We start from the raw sequence: 18,135 nt of genomic DNA, 5'->3' as shown, positions 1-18,135 counted from the left end.
AGTCTTAGTATTGTATATTACAGACAGGAATCCGAGGTTCAAACGTTACTAGGGCCAGTTAACTGATTCTGTGGGTACTTGCCTTCACGGTAATGGCTACACAACGCTGTTGTGATGTACTGTGTTCCAGGTTCCGAGGGCACTGAGGACAAATTAGCCTAGGCTTGGGCTTATCCAGAAAGGCTCTGGAGAGGGAGAGGCTCAGAAGGCCACTGTCCTTCCTTCCCACCTTACCTCCCATTTCCAACACCATCGCCCAGAAAAAAGAAAAATAGGCAGAGCACTCAACGGCTGTCACTTCTCCCAAGGCTTTCCTGGCGGTTAAGAAGCAAACAATTAACTTGTAGATACCCAAGCAAGGTGCAGAAGTAGTAGCGCATTAAGACAAGGGGAACACGCCAAACTTTCTGCGCAGCCACGCCCTCCCAAGCTGGTCCGGGGCAAGGTCTCGCGATTCGCGCTCCGCGCGTACGTCATTTCCGCTGCCTCCTCGGCCAGGTCTTTAAAATATGTTACCATTTCCGAGTTCGCTAAGGCCGCCTGCGGCGGCGCAGGCGTCGGTGTTCGGTAGTGTCCGGTCTATGGAGTCAGTTGGTTTCGGCGGCGGCGCGGAGGTAGCAGGCGGTGTCCGAGTGGGGGCCTTTGCCCCGCCAGGATGTTACCGGGCTTGGCCGCCGCCGCCGCGGCCCACAGATGTAGCTGGTCCTCCCTGTGCCGGCTCCGCCTGCGCTGCAGGGCGGTAGCCTGCGGCTCCAGCGACCTCCAGGGTGAGTGTGCTGCGCCGGCCTCTGACTCCGCGGAAGCCGGACTGGAAGACAAGGCCGGCCTCGGCGCCGGGCGCCTAGCCTCGGGAGTATGCCGCCTGGCCCTTTCCCAACCCCAGAACCTTCTTGTCGGGCCTCCGCCTTTGCAGTTCAGCCTGCCCAGCCGGCGGGGGCCCCTACAGGCCTCCCTGATCCTGCTCTCGCCTACGGTCCTAGCACGGCCCCCGCGGGCATTTGGGGGCAATTCTCGGGCCGGGTCGCATCCGTGAAACGGACCACTTCGTTTCAGATAAAACGATACGTGAGCATCGCAGTGCCCGGCGGTGACCGCCCGCCTCCCCGCGCAGGCAGTGCGAAATTGCTGACTCCACAAAGTTCCAGGGTCTTTTGAGCTCACCGCCTTACCTTTTTTGAGCACTTTGACCGAATAGATTTTCTTTTTTTTTTTTTTTTTAAAGAATGTATATCTTTTTTTTTTTTTTTAATTTATTTTATTTATTTATTTTTGGCTGTGCTGGGTCTTCGGTTCGTGCGAGGGCTTTCTCTAGTTGCGGCAAGTGGGGGCCACTCTTCATCGCGGTGCGGGGACCGCTCTTCATCGCGGTGCGCGGGCCTTTCACTATCGCGGCCCCTCCCGTTGCGGGGCACAGGCTCCAGACGCGCAGGCTCAGCAGCTGTGGCTCACGGGCCCAGCCGCTCCGTGGCATGTGGGATCTTCCCAGACCAGGGCTCGAACCCGTGTCTCCTGCATTAGCAGGCAGACTCTCAACCACTGCGCCACCAGGGAAGCCCCCGAATAGATTTTCTTACCCTGTTCCTTTTCTCGTACTCCCAACCTGTGTTATTAAATTTTCTAAGGAGGAATTTGGGGGTTGCTACGCAGCATTTACGAGTCATCCTTTAAGATGGGGGTATGACCATCCTAGAATTATTGAATGAGCCCAGTTCGGTTGAACAATCTTTTTGGTGAAAAAGTGTCTACTGGAGCTGTAACCCAGAAAAAAGTGGTTATCGGGAGGTTTTATCCCTCTTTTTCAACAGTCTTTTCTGACTCAAATTTAAATTGACAGTTTACAAAATAACCTTGAACTTGCAAGTTTTAATCAGGCTTACCTCCGTTTTTGCCGTCATTGGCATGCCATAGGTTGCTTGACACTTGCGAACTGTTAGGAACAATGAGGGAAGAGACAGAACCAAATCCACGCCTGATGTAATCCCCCAGAGTCTTGGGAATGAAAAGAGTATTTACAGAAACATTTACCCAAAATTTATGTTCGAAAAAACTTGTAGCATGTTTGTGACCTTGCAGTAGAAGTTGGAAGTCGTAGTCATTCAAGTTTATAAGTAACATAAGCTAAAATAATGCCTATGCTGTGCAATTATTTTAGAATACGGTCCTATCTTTTATTTGCAATAAATGTAAAAACTGGCTCTTAAAATTTCGCAAGGGTTGATTTTAACAGCACTGTTCTTGGCACGTTTTGGTAGTGATAAAAACGTGTAACTGTGGAGTTTTCCTATAATGGAAAATGTACCTGATTCTCTTGAGAACAAAATGATTCATCTGGTTGTACTGTACTCCAAAATCCCCAACTAAACTTTCTGGCCTAGTTGCTTTTATTGACCAAGCAGTTTCGGCATTTTACACTTAAATTACGTGGAGTGGCTGTTGAATTTAGTCTAAACTGCCCTTTAAGAGTGGGTAAAAAAAAGTTGAAATAGTGTAATTTGTAATCCATTATTCTCTGTCGCTGTCAAGTCGAAAATTATGTGCTCTTTGTCTCATCCCTCTGTGAACTACAGATAATAATCACCTATCTCACCAGTCGGAATGAATGAGAAGTTGTTTGCAGTGTTTATTACCAAAAAATTAAAATGTGCTTTCATGCTTAAAAACAGTAGATGTAAAAAATAACCTTGTTTGTGCAAATTTAGTTTCAAAAATACTGAAACAGTTTTTAAAAGGGCAACCATAATTATGATAAAGCTTAAAAAATTTATTTAGAAAAAGAGTACTAAGTACTCTTTAGTACTTAGTACTAAAGAGTACTGAGTACTAACTAAAAAGAGTACTAAGTTGGATGCACGTATGAAGAAAATATTTGCAGAACTTTTGGGAAAAAATTCTAAAAAATATTTTTCTTTGTCAAGAAATAAAGTTTAGTTTATGCTTCTAAAACTGCTGTGTGGCTGGGAAAAACTTATAAAGAATAAGTCAGAGGATATCTTGAAGGAAACAACTGCTTCATTTGCATACTTAAAAATGAGAAATGTCTGTGGGTCAAACTAACACTGAAAACATTTAAAGGCAAAAAGGAAGACAATATTCTAGAGCAGCTCTGTCCAAAAGAAATATAATGCGAACCATGTATGTAATTTTGATTTGTCTGATAGCCAAAATTTAAAAATTAAAAACAGATGAAATTAATTTTATTAATATATTTTATCCAGTATATTCAAAATATTTCAACACGTAATCAATATAAAAATTATTGAGATATTTTACATTATCTTTTCTTACCGTCTCTGGAGTCCAGTTTACACTTACAGCACATCTTAGTTCAGACTCCACATTTCAAGTGCTCAGTAAACAGTGACTACTGTATTGCACAGTGCACTTATAAAGTTAGTATCTCTAATTTATAAAGAGTTTTTACAAACCAACGTACATTCCAGTAGAAAAATGGGCAAAGGAAATGAATGCTTTCATAAAGCCATTCGAGTAGCCAATAAAAATGCAAAAATGTTCCATACTTAACGAATAAGCATAGAAATATAAGTCTAAAGGATTTACTACTCATTGTCTCATATTAGCTAAGTTTTTCATAGTGATTCTTCATATTGGGGGTGCAGGAAAGCAGGAACTCTCTTACTGCTGATTGGGACATATAGTTAGTTGAACAGTGTTTTGGAGGTCAGTTATTCTTTGTGTTAAAAATAACTTTAGGACTTCCCTGGTGGTTCAGTGGTTAAGAATCCGCTTGCCAACGCAGGGGACACGGGTTAGAGACCTGGTCTGGGAAGATCCCACATGCCACGGAGCAACTAAGCCCGTGTGCCACAACTACTGAGCCTGCGCTCTAGAGCCCGCGAGCCACAAGTACTGAAGCCCGCGCGCCTGGAGCCCAGGCTCTGTAACAAGAGAAGCCACTGCAATGAGAAGCCATGCACTGCAACAAAGAGTAGCTCCCACTCGCTGCAACTAGAGAAAGCCCGCGTGCAGCAATGAAGACCCAACGCAGCCAAAAGATAAATAAATAATAAATAAATAAAACCTTACTTTAAAAAAAAAAGAACTTTAAAGGTATATGCCTTCTCACCCAACAATTCTATTTAAAGGGATTTGCTTTCAAGAAATAATCAGATACATATTAAAGTCTGTGCACAAGTTTATTATTAATAGTAGTAAATAGGTAACGTTTACAGTTAAGAAGAGTTGGAAGCGTTATGGTACAATTATTTTATCTTTATAAATTTATTTATTTATTTTTGGCTGTGTTGGGTCTTCGTTGCTGTGCGCAGGCTTTCTCTGGTTGCAGTGAGTGGGGGCTACTCTTTGTTGCGGTGTGCTGGCTTCTCATTGCGGTGGCTTCTCTTGTGGAGCACGGGCTCAGTAGTTGTGGCTCACGGGCTCTAGACCGAAGGTTCAGTAGTTGTGGCGCCCGGGCTTAGTTGCTCTGCGGCATGTGGGATCTTCCCAGACGAGGGCTCGAACCCGTGTCCCCTGCATTGGCAGGCGGGTGCTTAACCACTGCGCCACCAGGGAAGCCCTGGTACAGTTATTAAGGGCTGGTGATAGATGCAAACATTTTTTTTTTAAATCATAATTTAGAAGAATATTTAGTGACATGGGAAAATGCTCTTGAAACTAGAAAAAATGTAGTAAGAATATATACTATGATATTACCAGTGACTTTCTCTAGAAAATTTTCTTTATTAACTTTAGTGTTTTTCAAATGATCTACACAAACATGTACTTTTTTTTTTTTTTAATTTATTTATTTATTTTTTAATTTATTTTTGGCTGTGTTGGGTCTTCGTTTCTGTGCGAGGGCTTTCTCCAGTTGCGGCGAGCGGGGGCCACTCTTCATCGCGGTGCGCGGGCCTCTCACTATTGCGGCCCCTCCCGTTGCGGGGCACAGGCTCCAGACGCGCAGGCTCAGTAATTGTTGCTCACGGGCTTAGTTGCTCCGTGGCATGTGGGATCTTCCCAGACCAGGGCTCGAACCTGTGTCCCCTGCATTGGCAGGCAGATTCTTAACCACTGCGCCACCAGGGAAGCCCAACATGTACTTTTAAATAATAAAAATATTACTTAGTTTCTCTAGTAAATACACCCTTTTTAAAAAAAGTTCTTTTGGCTTTGCATAAGCACTTATTTTATTTTTTCATGTATTTATGTCTTGCCTCATTTGACAATGATTTGAGATGGGAGGATGCTCCTTTAAGGACTACATGCCAAATCAACAGATACGTGCTTTTGCTTAAGTCCGAGATTAATAAAAGTATAGTTTAAAAATATAGAAATTGACCTTTGTATTTTTAAATTTCTGTCTGCAATCTGCTAGTATTACCATACGAAAAGTAGAGTGGGAATTTAACCCCTTAAATAACTAATAGGAACATTGACAGTTATAAAAGACCATTTTGGCAGGCTGACAGCATGATTCTGTGTACTTCAGGTTAATAATAGGGTTACCTGTAAAATGAGGTTAACCACGGTATGTGCTTCATAGGGTTTTTGTGAGTGAGGATCATTCAGGAAAGAGGTACCAGGCATTGTAGTTGCTGGTGGTGTAGTACTGAACAAGACAGACACAGTTTACACCTTTTCTGGAAATGAGGAATGAGGAAACATATCTAAATGCTGTAAAGGAAATAAGCAGGGTGTGATGGGCTAGAAGGTAGCTAGCAGGGGCCATTCATTAGCTATTCTGGCCTGGGACTCCAGCTTTTCTGAGGAGGTGGTGACTGAGCCAAGGCATGAAAAGTGAAAATGAGCAAAGCCAGCTGAACATCTGGGGCAAAGAGCAATCCAGGCAGAGCAAATAGAGACCCTAGAGACTAGACTTGTGTTCAGGAGCAGGAGGAAACGTGCTGTGGCTGGAGTATGGTTGGAAGGGGAGGGGTGTGTGAAATGAGATTTGGGAGGTATCATAGCCTTTTGGGTTGTAGGTTTAAAAAAAAAAGGAAGTGTTTTAAAAATATCATTCTGACTACTGTGTAGAGAATGGGTTGGAAAGGGAAGAGTGTAAATAAGGAGATCACTGGGGGCTATTAATTAGAGTTACCTGTGGAAACAGGATTGTGGTTGGGCCATGGTAGTTAGCAGTGGAGATGGAGAGATGTAGATGGCTTTGAGGTATGTTTTGAGATATAAATTATAGTGTGATAATACAGGTAAAGCATTTCGTACGGTGGCACTTGGCAAATCCTTAATGTATTCGATATTTTTTTTCCCCTTTTCCTAAGCAAATATTTACAAGAATTAAGCAAGGCAGTAGAGTTGGTGTGCCAAGATGCAGTGCAGGAAGTTGTATATTCTTTACATACTCCAAAAAAAAAAAAAAAAAAGGATTCCCTATTGCTTACTCTGTTCTGGTGAAAAATCACATCGGCAGTAGTGCTGAAGGTTGAGCCACCTGGTCTAGGTCACCCTTTTGCTTGCCAGATGATTAGACATAAGAGGGAGTTTCCTGCATTTTTTGTTAGCTGAAAGCATAAAAGTAAACTAAAGATAGTCAGTGTGTTACTATTAGCAGTATAATATTTGAAGTAATTTAACAATGGATGTATTTTTAATTTAAAATTTTAGGCATTTGGGGAAAATACAGAAAAGTATAAGGTGTAGAGTAAAAATTATGCATAATCCAGATATTTCACCAGTAGCATTTTTAAATAGTTGAAATCAAGCTGTATTATTTTGTCTCCTGCTTTTTTTAATGCAACATCATGATTCAGTTATACATACACACACGTATATTCTTTTTCAGGATGTATATTTTTCAGAATATACATATATATATTCTTTTTTAGATTCTTTTCCATGGTAGGTTATTACAAGATATTGAATGTAGTTCCCTGTGCTATACAGTAGGTCCTTGTTGTTTATCTGTTTTATATATAGTAGTGTATATATGTTAATCTCAAGGTCCTAATTTATCCCTCCCTTCTTTTCCCTTTGGTAACCGTAAGTATGTTTTCTATATCTGTGAGTCTGTTTCTGTTTTGTAAATAAGTTTATTTGTATCATTTTTTAGATTCCACATATAAGTGATATCATATGATATTTGTCTTTCTCTGTCTGACTTACTTCACTTAGTATGATAATCTCTAGGTCCATCCATCTGCAATGGTCTCTCTTTCTTTTTTTTGTTTTTTAAAAAAATATTTATTTATTTGGCTGTGCTGGATATTAGTTGCGTGCTGCAGGGTCTTCATTGCTGTGTGCGGGATCTTTAGTTGCGGCATGCCGGATCTAGTTGCCTGACCAGGGGTCGAATCTGGGCCCCCTGCATTGGGAGCACGGAGTCTTAACCACTGGACCACCAGGGAAGTTCCTGCAGTGGTCTCTTAAGAAAAGAGACTGATCTCTGGAAGACTTAGGTGCAAGTTTGTCTCTGGTCCTGAAATTAGCCTGAAGCAAAACATTTCAAACCATTAAGAAATCTTTTTGTTTGTTTTTAGTTATTATTATTGCAGAAGCAACATGCACAGTAGACAGAATTGTCAGTTTGCATGGGAGAAAAAGAGTTTTTTGTATTGTTGTAGTATGAAAAGGCTAAATTTCCTCCAAAAGCCAGAGTAAGTGGTAGGTGACAAACAAGATTGGAGAGAGAGGACAAAGGGTGATCAGTAGCAATGTTATTAGGAGTTGCAGAGGCAGTAACAGTAAAATAAAAGCAGAGAAAAGTGATTGTTTCGACTAGACTGATAAGATACCAGTAGCTCTGCAGTCTCGATGAACAGCCTTGTATATGCAGCAAGGAGAAGTTCCTTGTCCAGGCCCGTAGCGTAGTGAGCACCAAACTAAAGACTAATCTGTACCATAACATAGTTTATTTTAGAAGTCACCTTGAAGAAAGGGTATCAATGGTGGTTAATTTTTTTTACTGTCTTTCTGCTTCCTAGAATTAATTAACAAATTCAGTAATTTATTCAACAAATGGTTGAGTTTCTACTGCCATGTGTTAGGTATTCTGTTTGTTTTATTGAATCAAATGTGGTCCTGTGTATTTTTTAGAATATAAAATGTTAAAGGTAGAAACATACTCTGCAATTTCTGTGTAATTTTCAATCTTGTATTCATGGCAAATGTGTACTTTTAAAGCTGATAACCTAAAATCCTACTAAAGTTAAAAATTAATTACTTTTTGAAACGGTGAGCAAGGAAGCTATCAAGATTACTAAGATAGTGTCAAAGGACACAGGAGTTGGGAATCCCCTGGTGGTCCAGTGGTTAGGATTCTGCGCTTTCACTGTTGAAGTTAAGGGTTTGATCCCTGGTCAGGGAACTAAGATCCCACAAGTCGTGGGGAGAGGCCAAAAAAAGAAAAGGACACAGGAGTCAATTTGAAGAGACCCCTACTGGCCCAAAATGGGATGGACAGTTTGGACGTAAATCAGGATAATTACTAAAATGGATTGATATACATCAAATAATGTTTAAATCTATGGAATCATAATGATACATACACATGCAAATTATTGTGTCACTATTGTAGGATGGTAGGTAGTGAACTCATTATTTTGAGAACTGGTAAATAAAGGGAAAAAATTAAGCATTCAGCCTGACTTTCCTATATGAACTATACTGCTGGATAACCAAATACATGAAGGGAATTTTCTCTTTGTAGAAGTATTCTGATTAAAAAAATGAAGTGATAAAACTATAATATCACCATTTTGTAACCACCTAAGGAATAAATGATTCTAGGCATTGAACAACAGCAGACACTATCACAAATAGAGACAACCAAATATTACGCGGCTCTTGGTTAAAGAACACATCACCACTTAATCAAGTAGTGTTGTCCTAATAAAAAGGAACCTGAATTTGGATAAAGCCTTTATGTCCATCGATTTATAGAACACATAGAAGTACAGGTTAAACAACACCATGGGAATTAAATCAGTAAAATTCAGACTGGAAAACAACCAGGACAAAAATTTAGTACGAACAGCTGGTTTCTTCAATATAAAAATTGCTCTAAAACACATATCCTGTAGAAAAGAGACTTAAAAGACATCTCAGTCAAATTGCAGCATGTGGACCAAATTAGGATCTGTTCACATACACAAAAATTATGACTTGTAACAGTGGAAATTGGAAATTGAGGATATTTGATGATATTAAGGATTTTTTTTTTACTTGCAATGGTGGTATGGCTATGTTTTAAAAAGTTCTTATCTCTTAGAATGCATACTGAAATATTTATGAATGAAACTACTTTATGTCTGAGATTTACATCAAATTAATATGTAGGTGGGGAGATGCTGGTGCAGGCAGAGATGAAACAGGGTTGGCCATGAGTTGATAATTGTTGAAGTAATGAGTATGTGTACGTTTATTGTACTGTTTTTTTCTACCTTTGCATATATTTGAAATTTTCTGTAATAGCATGTTTTAAAAATTAAGGAGAACCTTGAAAAAGATCTAGGATCAAGTCATGAAAACATTGTCCTCTTTTGAGGAAGGATTTTTAGACTGTAGTAATTCCTCTTTAAACACCTTAGCACAGTCTCTATAGAAGTGTTTCATCAGTGGGTAAAAAAAATGTTGGTGTCATAGTGTTTTTGTTAGGTAATAATCACAAAAGATATTTTGAATAGGGCTGACAAGTCGGAACACCAGTGGCTGTGGTGAAGAAGATGCTTTCCTGGAGGGTGGGTTTCTTAGGAGAATTTGCTTTAACCCTTTCTTCACTAATTAATTTTGCTGGTAGGCTACATATTTTAACGTGCAAGAAGATACATTGTTATATTCACTTTACTCAGCCTTTAATAAGTAGAGGCAAATGATCAAAAAAACATACTGGGGGACTTCCCTGGTGGTGCAGTGGTTTAAGAATCTGCTTGCCAATCAGGGGACACGGGTTTGATCCCTGGTCCTGGAAGATCCCACATGCCATGGAGCAAGTAAGCCTGTGCACCGCAACTACTGAGCCTGCACTCTAGAGCCTGCGAGCCACAGCTGCTGAGCCCATGTGCCACAACTACTGAAGCCCACGTGCCTAGAGCTCGTGCTCCTCAACAAGAGAAGCCACCGCAATGAAAAGCCCACGCACCGCAACAAAGAGTAGCCCCCGCTCGCTGCAACTAGAGAAAGCCTGTACGCAGCAAGGAAGACCCAACACAGCAAAAAATAAATAAATAAATTTATTAATTAAAAACAACAACAACAACAAAAACATACTGGGCCTTCAACAAATATTTGCCAAATAAGTGAAAGAATAAGATGGCATCAGAAAGTTTTTGAAGAAAACAAGTTCTAAGCCTGGAATTTGAGTGAATACTTATGCTGCCTTATGTCCCTCATGCTTTTCAGATTATCTTCAGTGTTCACAATAATTGATGTTCCTGATGAATTCTCTGAGCCATTAAAAAATTTATTTTTCTTGATTTTGGAAGGAAATCTACACATGCACATACATGAATTAACATTTTGGGAAGATCATTATTAAGCAGTTAGAAAAGTTTCAACTCTTAAGTGCTTAACCCTCCACTCTTGGAGAAACTTGACTGTTTCTAATGATATAATTTCATTACTTCACCTAAAACTTTAGAAAATATATAAATTATACCTAAACAAGATTTTCGAGTTTTAAGTACTCATCGTAAAAAAATAAAAGCAAGAGGGTCACATGAGAGTAGAGACAGATAGATTTACTTTTCTACCACTTGGATGCAAATGTGGAATATATTTTCCTTCTGTATTTCAGTCCTCTAAAGCTCACAGTCAACCCAGATGCAACAGCTAAAGTGCTTTGTAATTAGTCTTCTATTCTTCCCTCAATTAGAATTCCCATATACTGAGAAATCTCACCAAATGTTGATCTAATTATCTGATTTAAAAACATCAGTGACAGTATGAATGACTGATTAATATAATTCACATATTGATTGTGAAATGAAAGATGACTCAATCTCCAGCTAGCAGAAGGAAGATGCAGGGTAATTTTGAGTAGGACACACTCCTGACCTTCCCCCTCTCAGAGTTCTTATTCTGAAAAGTACATTATGCCATTTTTTTAATCATGCAACCAGCATACAAGATAAAGAATATCTTTTATATGCCAGAGACCTTTCAGAACAGCTGAATAATACGAATATTTTGATTTTATATAATTTTAAAAGTTTCCATGTAAATAAATTTGCAAATTAGGGGAAAAAAAGGAATATTTTCTTTTCCTTTACAAAATATAGACCCTGTATACCTAGGGCTCAATGAAACACCTCCATGGAAAGGGTGACTTAGCATTGTCCATTTGGATATTTAACAGGATGAAAGTTTTTTACTGTTATTCTATAAAATTATTCTCTTATCATAGGAGATATGTTTTATTGGGTATAAAAATCCTTATTATTAGTTTGTTTGAAATTAAAAAAAATTTTTTCTTTAGAATGGCAGAATTTAGTGACATTTGGAAGCTTTTCAAATATTGTTCCCTGTTGCACACTGAATCAAGTAAAGTTGTATTCCACAAATGTTCAGAAAGAAGGACAGGGATCACAAACTCACAAAATGGAAAAAGTACCATCATTTGATGAAGCAGGTATGTATAAATCTTTTAAAATAGTTTTTTTCTGTATACCGGGATGGTTTGCATAAGATTATTTGTTCCTTGAATGTTTGATAGAACTTACATGTAAAACCATCTGGACTAGTGTTTTCTTGGTGAGGAGTCATTAAACTACTAACTTAATTTCTTTTAATTTTTCTATTTCATTTTGACTCTATTTTGGTAAGTTCTGTTTTTTTCTAGGAATTTATCCACTTCAACTAAATTTTTAATTTATTGACATAAAGTTCATGGTACTCTCTGTATACTTTTAGCAGCATATGTAGTTACACCCTTTTTTCCATTCCTAGTGGTGTTTGTCTTATTTTCTTGATTAATTTTGCCAAAGCTTTGTCTATTTTATTATTTTTGCAAGTAATTTTTTTTACTTTATATCATATGTTTGTCTCTTATTTCATTAATTTCTACTCTTACCTTAAATATATTCTCCTTTCTGCTTCCTTTGTATTTACTCTGTTATTCATTTTTTAACTATCAGTTAGCTATTTTGCTCATTAATTTTGAACCTTTCTTTTCTAAAGTAGGAATTTAAGCCATAGTAACTCTGATGGTAGATTTGACATTCTTTCTTTTAGTTTTACCTAAAATTTTGCATTGTGTGTTTTGAAGCTATGTTGTTAGATGCATACACATGTAGAATTGTTACATAACACTGATGAATTAGACCTTGTATTGTTATGTAACAACTCTTTTTTTTTTTTAGTGACATCTCCACCAGATTTCATTGGTATTTGCCTGGTATAATTTTTCCTGTCCTTTGGCTTTAACCTTTTTTGTCCTAATTTGATAATCTTTGTCTTTTAACTGAAAGTTTAGTCTGTTTACATTTACTGTAATCATCGATATGTTTGGACATATGTCTGCCATTGTATCATGTGCTTCCCTGTGCGTTTTTTTTTTTTTTTTAATTCCTTTTTTGCCTTCTAAAAAAACCTTTTTTTTTTCTCATTCCATTATCCCCTCTCCCTCATACACAGAAACAACACACACTTGCTTGGGAGTTATATACTTTATGTCTGTACTAAAGTCTAAAGGTAATTGAAAAGTTTACTTTCCTTCTGAAAAGTACAAAGAACTTAGAATGTTTTAACTCTGGTCACCCCCCTCCGAACTTACATGTGATTTGTTTGCTAGTATTTTGTGTCTATTCTGCTCTCTTTTCCTTCTATAAAATAAACATTGCTATTTGTTTAAATTTATCTAAAATCTTTGTTAACCATCTTTTCTTATTTCTCTGCTCTTTCTGTCTGATGTAGAATACATCCTATAGAAATTCCTTTAGGTGAGGATCTTTCATGGTAAAGGCACATTTTAATATCCTATTCCATTGTCTTTTGGCTTTCACTGTTGCTGTTGAGAAGTCAGATATCATGCCTTTGTTTCCATGTCTTTTCTGTTTGTCTGCTTTTTAAATTTGATTAACTTTATTTTGAAAGTCTTTTTCTTTGGTGTAAACTGCAGTTTTACTATGAAGTGACTAGGTGTGTATTTCGTTATATTTACCCTGCCTGAGATTTGTTGGGCTTCCTGGATCTGAGAATTGGCATTTTTCTATCAATACAATTCTGGAATTCTACAATTCTCTGTCACTGTCCCTTGAAGTATGTATTACCCCCTCTCATTTCTCTTTTATCTCCTTTTGGAACTCTAGTTAGAAATATTTTGGATCTTCTTGCTTTATTTTCCCTGTCTCTAAACCTCTCTGACATACTTTGTATTTCTTTATCTTTCTGGCCTGGATCCTGGATTATTTCCTTAGGTCTACCTAGTTCACTAATTCCCTCTTTAGTTGCCTCTAATCTGCTGGTTGGTACATCTGTTGTGTTTTTAATTTTAATGGTTATATTTTTCATTTCTAGAAATTATTTCTATTTTTCATCTTGCTTGGTTGGTCTCTTGTTCCTTGCTTATGTTTTCAAACTTCTCTATTATTAGGCATATTAAACATAGCTATTTTATAATCTGTGACTGAAAATTCTGCTATCTGAAATCTTTTGGTTCTTACTGTATTATCTTTTTCCTCTGTTTCTTGCTCTCATTCATGATGCCCTATCTGTTTTTAAACTGAGAAGTGTTCATTTTCCATATAGTTTTATATCTTGGAACTATTTGATGTCTCTGATTGAGGATGTGTTCCTGCATAGAGAGTTTGTGTTTGCCTCTGTTAGCTGCTGGGGACACAACTTGGGACCACATTAAATTAAAGTCAGCTTAAGATTTTTGGACCACGTTGGTAGCATGAATTCAGACTATAAACTTGTGTGAGCTGCCTTATCCTTAGGATTTTCAGGGGAGTTTTTTTCTTCTCCACTATGTGACACCAGAGTAGGTGCAGGCTTGCTTCCTTGCTATCCTCTTCTCTGTGTGTTTTTGCTAGGTCACAGCAATGCCAAGTGTCTAGCTTTTTTTCCGGGTATCTCCTGTTAGACTCTCCATCTTTAGCAGAACCTAGTTTTATTCTTTTTTCTCCCATGCCCCTTGCAGCTGTGGAAGTAGAAGCTCAAAGAATGTAAGCTTCAGCAGAAATCATCGGGAAAAAACTGGCTTTGGTCTGCTCTCTTATTCTACAGAGGTCCTGCTTTCCCTTCATTTCTGCCCTCTTCACATCATTTTGCTAGCTTAGCAATGCATTTGAAAAGTTTTTTTCTAGTCTGCTGTGCAGCATTAAAAAGAAGTCCTTTATTTATTCATTTATTCATTAATTTATTCAAGGAATATTTATTGAGCACTTTTTATATGGCAGCAAATGAGAATGACTCTCTGAGTTTATATTCTCTTTATTACTAAAATAGAAAATTAAGCAAAAAAAGTATAGTAAATACTGTGATAGAAGAAATACTGTGTGCTGGAGGGACACCTAACTGAGTCTTGAGTGGTTGAGGAAGGTTTCCATAGGAAATGATATCTAATTAGTGACCTGAAAGTAGGCATTGGTGTGATGAATGGTGGAGAAAAAAGGTAACACTGCAAGTAACTTAGTGTGACTAGACTAGTGAGTAGAGGACCTCGTGGTGGGGTTGGTAGTTTTGAAAGTACAAGGGGTGAAACTCAAGAGGTAAACAGTAGTCAGATTAGGGTTTTGTTCAGGAGTTTGGGCTGTTTTGTAGGCAGTGGAAATCTATTGGAGTATTTTAAGTAGAGGAAGTACTTAATCAGACTTAAGATTTTAGAAAGATAACTAGATGCAGACTGGAAAACAGATTGCAAAGGAGGGAGACTGAAAACAGTAATACAAATGAGGCTGTAGTCTAGGTTAATGTCAATGATTTTTTTAAGGGAGTAGGTGAACACAAGAGATTTAGGAGCTGAATAATTAAGACCTGTTGATTGAATTTGGGGGACCGAAATAGAGGGTCAAGTAAAGGACAGTGCATGGTTACTGGATTGGATTGGGTGATTGTGTCGGTGATTTCATTGATTTCTAAAATTAGGGGACCTCCCTGGTGGCGCAGTGGTTAAGAATCTGCCTGCCAATGCAGGGGACGTGGGTTTGATCCCTGGTCTGGGAAGATCCCACATGCCGCAGGGCAACTAAGCCTGTGTGCCACAACTACTGAGCCTGTGTTCTAGAGCCTGTGAGCCACAACTACTGAGCCTGCGTACTGCAACTACTGAAGCCCGTGCGCCTAGAGCCTGTGCTCTGCAACAAGAGAAGCTACCGCAATGAGAAGCCCACGCACCGCAACGAAGAGTAGCCCCCGCTCGCCGCAACTAGAGAAAGCCCGCGTGCAGCAACGAAGACCCAACACAGCCAAAAGTAAATAAATAAAATAATTAATCTATAAAAAAATAAAATTAGGAATACCAAAGCTGGAGTATATATTAATGAGAAGGTGAGGATTCAGTCTTGGACATCTGAATCATAGGTGCCTCTGGGGCATCTTAACAGATGACTAGTAGGCAGTTGGTTATACTACTTTTCTACTGTGAGACATGATCTCTTGGCTGGATTACTGCAGTAGCCTCTCCCGGGGCTCCTTGCTTCCATTCTTACTTTCTCATTATATTTCAGCCAAACCAGTCTCCTTTTGGTTCTTAGAAAATACCAAACTTATTCTTTTTTTTTTTTTTTTTTTTAATTTATTTATTTATTTATCCACGGCTGTGCTGGGTCTTCGCTGCTGTGCGAGGGCCTTCTCCAGCTGGGGCAAGCGGGGGCCACCCTTCATCACGGTGTGCAGGCCTCTCACCATCGCGGCCTCTCCTGCTGAGGAGCACAGGCTCCAGACGCGCAGGCTCAGCAACTGTGGCTCACGGGCCCAGTCGCTCCACGGCATGTGGGATCCTCCCAGACCAGGGCTCGAACCCGTGTCCCCTGCATTGGCAGGCAGATTCTCAACCACTGCGCCACCAGGGAAGCCCCAAACTTATTCTTGTTTTAGGGTGTTTGCTCTAGTTGCTTTTTCTTTCCAAGATGCCCTTCATGTGGCTGACCCTTTTGGTCATTTACATCTTTTTTTTTTAAAATATAAATTTATTTATTTATTTATTTATTTTTTGGCTGCGTTGGGTCTTTGTTGCTGCACGCGGGCTTTCTCTGGTTGTGGTGAGTGGGGGCTACTCTTCGTTGTGGTGCGTGGGCTTCTCATTGCAGTGGCTTCTTGTGGAGCACGGGCTCGAGGCTCGCGGCTTCAGTAGTTGCAGCACTCAGGCTCAGTAGTTGTGGCTCGTGGGCTCTAGAGCACAGGCTCAGTATTGTGGCGCACAGGCTTAGTTGCTCTGCAGCATATGGGATCTTCCCGGACCAGGGAACCCATGTCCCCTACATTGGCAGGCGGATTCTAAACCACTGCGCCACCAGGGAAGTCCTGGTCATTTACTCCTTAAATGACGTGTCAGCTCTGCACACCCAGTCAGTCTTTAATATTACACTCATTTTAATTCTCTGTGTAGCTAACACTTATTACTGACTGTTACTTTCAGTATCTGCTTTATTTTTCTCCCCGTTTCCAAGCCTCGTGATAGCAGGAACTTCAGTGCCTAGAGCAGTGGTTTGCACATAGTAGGGGTTTAATATTTTGTAAATAAGTGAATGCATAGAGTTCTAACCTGGGGATAGAGATTTAGGACTTATTAGCTACACCCAGGTGGTAACTGAAGTCATGAGTGTGTTTGAGACAGTATAGGGAGAGAGTTTAGATTGGGGAGATAAGAGCTAGTACAAAATCCCCAGTGAGTAAGGGACAGGTGGAAGAGGAGGAGCTTGCAAAGAATGCTTGAGGAGGTGCAGTCTGGAGAGGTAAAAGAAAAGCCAAGGAGAGTATGGTGTTAGGAGAAGAGAGTATTTGAAGAAGAAGAATAAACATTTCAAGACTGTCTTTCCTATAGTTGGATGTCTTTCACCGGGAAGATTTTACAGATTCCTTGAGAAACCTGTGTTTATGTTTATGATGCCTGTTTTTCATCCTTTTCGCTAAGCCTCATCTTCTCTTGGGCTTACTATGCAGTTTTAGCCAGTTTCTTCTCTTTTCCTTGTGGTGATGGAGAACTGCTGGGGTAAATATTGATTGAGAGTTTGATATTAGAGGATGAAGGAATGGAGAGTGTCATGAGTCCCTAAGTTCCAGAAATAAGCATATTTATTAGAACGTTGAAATGGGAGAAGAAACAGGTGATGAAATAATATAATTAAAGGTAAAACATGTTATAATGCTCTTCTGAGGTGAACATGGACTCAGGCAAAAATATTTAATGTTGGTTCCACTATACAAAAGGCTTGAAATTGAAATCTGTGACTAGGTTTCTTTTTTCTCTGCTGACTGAAATTAAGATGTTAGTTTATTTTATTATATTAGGAGTACAGTGTTTATTGATGGTTTTATTTTGGGCTCAAGTTTTCAGAATTTGCTTAGGCCAAATTAGACCTTGTTAGCCATCAGATAGATGGCAAGTAATTGCTTGATTGAAAGATAATTTGTATATTTAAGAGTTTGAGATTGACTTCTGAATAATTCAGATCACATGATAAAGTCAGAAACAGCTCATTAAGAGGCAGAGACTTGCTAAGGAATCCTTCAGTTTTTAAGGAGCATTCAGATGTTTTAAATTTTAGTAAAATCAGTTTTAATTTTGCTAATGACAGCAGATGTGTGGCAAACAGCCAGGGCTTGAGCTTAAAACAAATTTCTAGAGATATTCATGGATAGAATGTCTGGTTACTTATTGAAATCATAAAGATTCTACTCCAGTGATCCAGTGTAAGTTTATTAAGATGGTGGTGTACAAAAAAAGTATTCATACATGTGTTTGAGCCATCTACTAGCATTTCTTGTTTGTGATTCTTTTTTGCTGCACTGGGTGGCTTGTGGGATCTCAGTTTCCCAAACCAGGGACTGAACCTGGGCCATGGCAGTGAAAGCCCAGAATCCTAACCACTAGGCTGCCAGAAACCTCCCTGTGATTCATAACACTATATAATTAGTAATGTCTAGACAGTTTGTGGTGAGAAGAATATCCAGAAGTATCAGTTTTAGAGCAACTTATTTTATGTGATTTGTTTGAATGACTTTGATCATTGTAGAAAGGAGGGTTGTCTGTGAAACTTTAGACAGTAGATTTCAGTTGTTCAG

General features: G+C 39.1%; 1 protein-coding gene across 3 annotated transcripts in view; it reads left to right on the top strand.

Moving 5' to 3' along the window:
• Positions 1-506: 506 nt before the first annotated feature.
• Positions 507-18,135, top strand: part of SLC30A9 (solute carrier family 30 member 9) — a 76,386-nt gene continuing 58,757 nt past the window's right edge. For 2 of the 3 annotated variants that reach the window (XM_057546762.1, XM_007178758.2), the window contains exons 1-2: positions 508-767; positions 11,387-11,539. In XM_057546762.1, coding sequence (XP_057402745.1) covers positions 656-767; positions 11,387-11,539 — 265 coding nt within the window. In that variant the 5' untranslated portion in view covers positions 508-655. Of the gene's footprint in view, positions 768-11,386; positions 11,540-18,135 lie in introns of all 3 variants that reach the window. The other variant, XM_007178759.2, reaches the window with a different exon arrangement.

Source organism: Balaenoptera acutorostrata, chromosome 5, assembly GCF_949987535.1.
Source record: "Balaenoptera acutorostrata chromosome 5, mBalAcu1.1, whole genome shotgun sequence".
In the NCBI taxonomy this organism is placed as follows: domain Eukaryota; kingdom Metazoa; phylum Chordata; class Mammalia; order Artiodactyla; family Balaenopteridae; genus Balaenoptera; species Balaenoptera acutorostrata.
This window is presented reverse-complemented; position numbering and strand designations above follow the sequence as displayed.